The sequence below is a fragment of the Scomber japonicus genome, chromosome 18 (genome assembly GCF_027409825.1).
Source record: "Scomber japonicus isolate fScoJap1 chromosome 18, fScoJap1.pri, whole genome shotgun sequence".
Classification (NCBI taxonomy): Eukaryota; Metazoa; Chordata; class Actinopteri; order Scombriformes; family Scombridae; genus Scomber; species Scomber japonicus.
The window spans coordinates 30510722-30516801 of NC_070595.1; the positions used below are offsets into that span (position 1 = coordinate 30510722).

The following is a 6080-nucleotide window of genomic DNA, read 5'->3' on the forward strand; positions in this document are numbered from 1 at the left end:
TTCCTTGCATCTTTCCTTCATTCCTTCCTCCCTTCCTTCCTTCCATCTTTCCTACATTCCTTCCTCCCTTCTTTCCTTCCATCTTTCCTTCATTCCTTCCTCCCTTCCATCTTTCCTTCATTCCTTCCTTCCTTCCATCTTTCCTTAATTCTTTCCTCCCTCCCTCCTACCTTCCTTTCCTTCCTTCCTTCCATCTTTCCTTCATTCCTTCCTCCCTTCCATTTTTCCTTCATTCCTTCCTCCCTTCCTTCCTTCCATCTTTCCTTCATTCCTTCCTCCCTTCCATCTTTCCTTCATTCCTTCCTCCCTTCCTTCCTCTTTTCCTTTCTCCCTCCCTCCCTCATTCCTTCTTTCCTCCCTCCCTCCTACCTTCCTACCTCTTTTCCTTTCTCCCTCCCTCCCTCATTCCTTCTTTCCTCCCTCCCTCCTACCTTCCTTTCCTTCCTTCCCTCCTTCCTCTTTTCCTTTCTCCCTCCCTCCCTCATTCCTTCTTTCCTCCCTCCATCTTTCCTTCCTTCCTCTTTTCCTTTCTCCCTCCCTCCTACCTTCCATCTTTCCTTCATTCCTTCCTCCCTTCCTTCCATCTTTCCTTCATTCCTTCCTCCCTTCCATCTTTCCTTCATTCCTTCCTCCCTTCCATCTTTCCTTCATTCCTTCCTTCCATCTTTCCTTCATTCCTTCCTCCCTTCCATCTTTCCTTCATTCCTTCTTACCTTCCTTCCTTCCCTCCTTCCTCTTTTCCTCCCTCCCTCCTACCTTCCTTTCCTTCCTTCCTTCCTCTTTTCCTTTCTCCCTCCCTCCTACCTTCCTTTCCTTCCTTCCTCTTTTCCTTTCTCCCTCCCTCCTACCTTCCTTTCCTTCCTCCCTTCCTCCCTTCCATCTTTCCTTCATTCCTTCCTCCCTTCCTTCCTTCCTTCCTTCCTTCCTCCCTTCCTTTTGGGGAGTTTCAGATGAACAGAAATAACCATTCCAGGGTTTAAAAAGTTGAAATGAAAACTTTATTTATAATAGCAAAAAAATACATTTACATATTCAAACCTTTAGAGTTTCTTTTTTTTCTTCCCTCAGTGTTTTACAGAATATCGTCATCGTCGCTCCTTCCTCCCTCCCTCCTTCCTTCCTCTTTTCCTTTCTCCCTCCCTCCCTCATTCCTTCTTTCCTCCCTCCTTCCTTCCATCTTTCCTTCCTTCCTTCCATCTTTCCTTCCTTCCATCATTCCTTCCTTCCTTCCATCTTTCCTTCATTCCTTCCTCCCTCCCTTCCATCTTTCCTTCATTCCTTCCTTCCATCTTTCCTTCATTCCTTCCTTCCATCTTTCCTTCCTTCCTTCCTCCCTTCCTTCCTTCCTTTCCTTCCTTCCTTCCTCCCTTCCTTCCTTCCTTCATTCCTTCCTTCCTTCCTTCATTCCTTCCTTCCTTCCATCTTTCCTTCATTCCTTCCTTTTTGGGGAGTTTCAGATGAACAGAAATAACCATTCCAGGGTTTAAAAAGTTGAAATGAAAACTTTATTTATAATAGCAAAAAAATACATTTACATATTCAAACCTTTAGAGTTTCTTTTTTTTCTTCCCTCAGTGTTTTACAGAATATCGTCATCGTCGCTCCTCTGCGGTACAAAAAAAACTGACTTTACATCTCAGACAGAGCGGCGACGTCACCCGGTGAAATGAACAGAAGCGTGATGCGTTCAGGGACACTACGGAAATCAGGAGAAATGATGTTTCGCTGCTTCTTCCTGTAACGACTGGAAACAGGGAGGATGTGTGTCCATGTAAACCTTCCTCCCTCCCTCCTTCCTTCCTCTTTTCCTTTCTCCCTCCCTCATTCCTTCCTTCCTTCCTTCCTACCTTCCTCTTTTCCTTTCTCCCTCCCTCCTTCCTTCCTCTTTTCCTTTCTCCCTCCCTCCTTCCTTCCTCTTTTCCTTTCTCCCTCCCTCATTCCTTCCTTCCTTCTTTCCTTCCTTCCTCTTTTCCTTTCTCCCTCCCTCCCTCATTCCTTCTTTCCTCCCTCCCTCCTACCTTCCTTCTTTCCTTCCTTCCTCTTTTCCTTTCTCCCTCCCTCCTACCTTCCTTTCCTTCCTTCCATCTTTCATTCATTCCTTCCTCCCTTCCTTCCTTCCATCTTTCCTTTCTCCCTCCCTCCCTCATTCCTTCTTTCCTCCCTCCCTCCTACCTTCCTTCCTTCCATCTTTCCTTCATTCCTTCCTTCCATCTTTCCTTCCTTCCATCTTTCCTTTCTCCCTCCCTCCCTCATTCCTTCTTTCCTCCCTCCCTCCTACCTTCCTTCCTTCCATCTTTCTTTCCTTCCGTCTTTCCTTCATTCCTTCCTTCCTCTTTTCCTTTCTCCCTCCCTCCTACCTTCCCTTCCTTCCTTCCATCTTTCCTTTCTCCCTCCCTCCCTCATTCCTTCTTTCCTCCCTCCCTTCCATCTTTCCTACATTCCTTCCTTCCTTCCTCTTTTCCTTTCTCCCTCCCTCCTACCTTCCTTTCCTTCCTTCCATCTTTCTTTCATTTCTTCCTTCCATCTTTCCTTCATTCCTTCCTCCCTTCTTTCCTCCCTCCCTCCTACCTTCCTTTCCTTCCTTCCATCTTTCCTTCATTCCTTCCATCTTTCCTTCCTTCCTTCCATCTTTCCTTCATTCCTTCCTCCCTTCCTTCCTTCCATCTTTCCTTCCTCCCTTCCTTCCTCCCTTCCATTCCTCCCTTCCTTCCTTCCATCTTTCTTTCCTCCCTTCCTTCCTTCCATCTTTCCTTCAATCCTTCCTTCCCTCCCTCCCTCATTCCTTCTTTCCTCCCTCCCTCCTACCTTCCTTTCCTTCCTTCCATCTTTCTTTCATTCCTTCCTCCCTTCCTTCCATCTTTCCTTCCTTCGGTCCTGCCTTCCTTCCTTCCATCTTTCCTTCCTCCCTTCCATCTTTCCTTCATTCCTTCCTCCCTTCCTTCCATCTTTCCTTCATTCCTTCCTTCCATGTTTCCTCCCTCCCTTCCTCCCTTCCATCTTTCCTTCATTCCTTCCTCCCTTCCTTCCTTCCATCTTTCCTTCATTCCTTCCTCCCTTCCTTCCTTCTATCTTTCCTTCATTCCTTCCCTTTGGGGAGTTTCAGATGAACAGAAATAACCATTCCAGGGTTTAAAAAGTTGAAATGAAAACTTTATTTATAATAGCAAAAAAATACATTTACATATTCAAACCTTTAGAGTTTCTTTTTTTTCTTCCCTCAGTGTTTTACAGAATATCGTCATCGTCGCTCCTCTGCGGTACAAAAAAAACTGACTTTACATCTCAGACAGAGCGGCGACGTCACCCGGTGAAATGAACAGAAGCGTGATGCGTTCAGGGACACTACGGAAATCAGGAGAAATGATGTTTCGCTTCTTCTTCCTGTAACGACTGGAAACAGGGAGGATGTGTGTCCATGTAAACCCCCAGAGTGTGTGTGTGTGTGTGTGTGTGTGTGTGTGTGTGTGTGTGTGTGTGTGTGTGTGTGTGTGGGGGGGGGCTCAGGCTGCTGACAGACAGGCCTGGCGGACGCTCTGAGCCCAGGTGTTGAGCAGCTCCGTCACCGAGTGTTTGTCGGGTAGCTGCAGCAGCTTGGACGTCATGTTCCTGTGGACCGACTGCAGGAAGCTGTTCGCACCTGACGGACACAAACGCATCGTCATGTCTCAGCCCCGGATATTATAGATTATAGATTATAGATTAATAGATTATAGATTAATACATTTATAGATTATAGATTAATACATTAATAGATTATAGATTAATAGATTATAAGATTATAAGATTATAGATTAATAGATTATAGATTAATAGATTAATAGATTAATAGATTATAGGTTTATAGCAGGGGTGTCAAACTCATTTTCGTTCAAGGGCCACATACAGACCAGTTTGATCTCATGTGGGCCGGATCATTAAAAAGATGGAAGGAAGGAAGGCAAGAAGGAAGGACGGACAGATGGAAGGAAGGAAATAAGAAGGGAAGAAAGGAAGGAAGGAGGAGAAGGAAGAGAAGACAGTAAGAAAAGATGGAAGGAAGACAGGAAGGAAGGAAGGAAAGAAAAGGGATTAGGAAGGTAAGGGAGGAGGGAAGGAAAGACAAAAGGCAGGAAGGGAGGAAGGAAGGAAGGAAAGAAAGAAAAGGGATTAGGAAGGTAAGGGAGGAGGGAAGGAAAGACAAAAGGAAAGAAGGGAGGAAGGAAGGAAGGAAAGAAAAGGGATTAGGAAGGTAAGGAAGGAGGGAAGGAAAGACAAAAGGCAGGAAGGGAGGAAGGAAGGAAGGAAAGAAAAGGGATTAGGAAGGTAAGGGAGGAGGGAAGGAAAGAAAAGGGATTAGGAAGGTAAGGGAGGAGGGAAGGAAGGAAGGAAAGAAAAGGGATTAGGAAGGTAAGGGAGGAGGGAAGGAAAGACAAAAGGAAGGAAGGAAGGAAAAAGGATTAGGAAAGGAAGAAAGGAAAAGAAGATGAAGGAAAGATGGAAGCAAGGAAGGACAGAGGGAAGGAAACAAAGAAGGACAGAAGTAAGAAAGGGAGGAAGGAAAGAAGGACAGATGACAGGAGGGAAGGAAGGAAAAGAAGACAGGAAGGAAAGTGGGCCGGACAGCACCCATGGGTGGGCCGGTTCTGGGCCGCGGGCCTCATGTTGGACCCCCCTGGTTCTGGGACTCACCGTACTGGTCTCCATCGTCGGCCCAGTACGGACTCTGATCAGGATAGTCAGCAGGAACACTGAGCTGCAGAGGAGGAACGCTGGGGAGGTTCTTATCATCTGAGGAGAGAGAGACAGACAGGTGAGAGACAGACAGGTGGAGAGAGACAGGTGGAGAGAGACAGGTGGAGAGAGACAGACACGATCAGCTGGAGACAGACAGACAGACAGAAAGACAGGTGAGCAGACAGACAGACAGGTGAGAGACAGACAGGTGAGAGACAGACAGGTGAGACAGGTGAGCAGACAGACAGACAGGTGAGAGTGAGACAGACAGACAGACAGACAGAGACAGACAGACAGGTGAGCAGACAGACAGACAGGTGAGAGACAGACAGGTGAGAGACAGACAGGTGAGACAGGTGAGCAGACAGACAGACAGACAGGCACACAGACAGACAGACAGACAGGTGGAGGACAGACAGGTGAGCAGACAGACAGGTGAGAGTGAGACAGACAGACAGACAGACAGGTAGAGGACAGACAGACAGACAGACAGGTGAGCAGACAGACAGACAGGTGAGAGTGAGACAGACAGACAGACAGACAGAGACAGACAGACAGGTGAGCAGACAGACAGACAGGTAGAGACAGACAGGTAGAGGACAGACAGGTGGAGAGAGACAGACAGACAGGTGACAGACAGACAGACAGAGAGAGACAGACAGACAGACAGGCAGGTAGAGGACAGACAGACAGGTGAGAGACAGACAGACAGGTGACAGACAGACAGACAGAGAGAGACAGACAGACAGACAGGCAGGTGAGAGACAGACAGGTGGAGAGAGAGAGACAGACAGACAGACAGGTAGAGGACAGACAGACAGGTGAGAGACAGACAGACAGGTGAGAGACAGACAGACAGACAGACAGGTGAGCAGACAGACAGGTGAGAGACAGACAGACAGACAGGTAGAGAGACAGACAGGTGGAGACAGACAGACAGGTGAGAGACAGACAGGTGGAGACAGACAGGTGGAGACAGACAGACAGACAGGTGAGAGACAGACAGGTGAGAGACAGACAGACAGACAGGTGAACAGACAGACAGGTGAGCAGACAGCCAGGTGACAGACAGACAGACAGACAGGTAGACAGACAGACAGACAGGTGAGAGACAGACAAACAGACAGACAGACAGGTGAGCAGACAGACAGACAGACAGGTAGACAGACAGACAGACAGGTGAGAGACAGACAGGTGAGAGACAGACAGGTGAGAGACAGACAGACAGACAGGTGACAGACAGACAGGTAGAGAGAGACAGACAGGTGAGCAGACAGACAGACAGGTGGAGACAGACAGGTGGAGACAGACAGACAGACAGGTGGAGACAGACAGGTGGAGACAGACAGACAGACAGGTAGAGACAG

At 47.7% G+C, this 6080-nt stretch overlaps 1 protein-coding gene across 1 annotated transcript in view; it reads right to left on the reverse strand.

The window, feature by feature from the left end:
• Positions 1-3155: 3155 nt before the first annotated feature.
• The window catches only part of med15 (mediator complex subunit 15), a 34223-nt gene continuing 31298 nt past the window's right edge, over positions 3156-6080 (reverse strand). Inside the window, exons 16-17 of the mRNA XM_053337908.1 lie at positions 4669-4767; positions 3156-3637 (exon numbers count right to left, since the gene is read on the reverse strand). Of these exons, the coding sequence (XP_053193883.1) occupies positions 3501-3637; positions 4669-4767 (236 nt within the window). The 3' untranslated portion in view covers positions 3156-3500. The remainder of the gene's footprint in view (positions 3638-4668; positions 4768-6080) is intronic.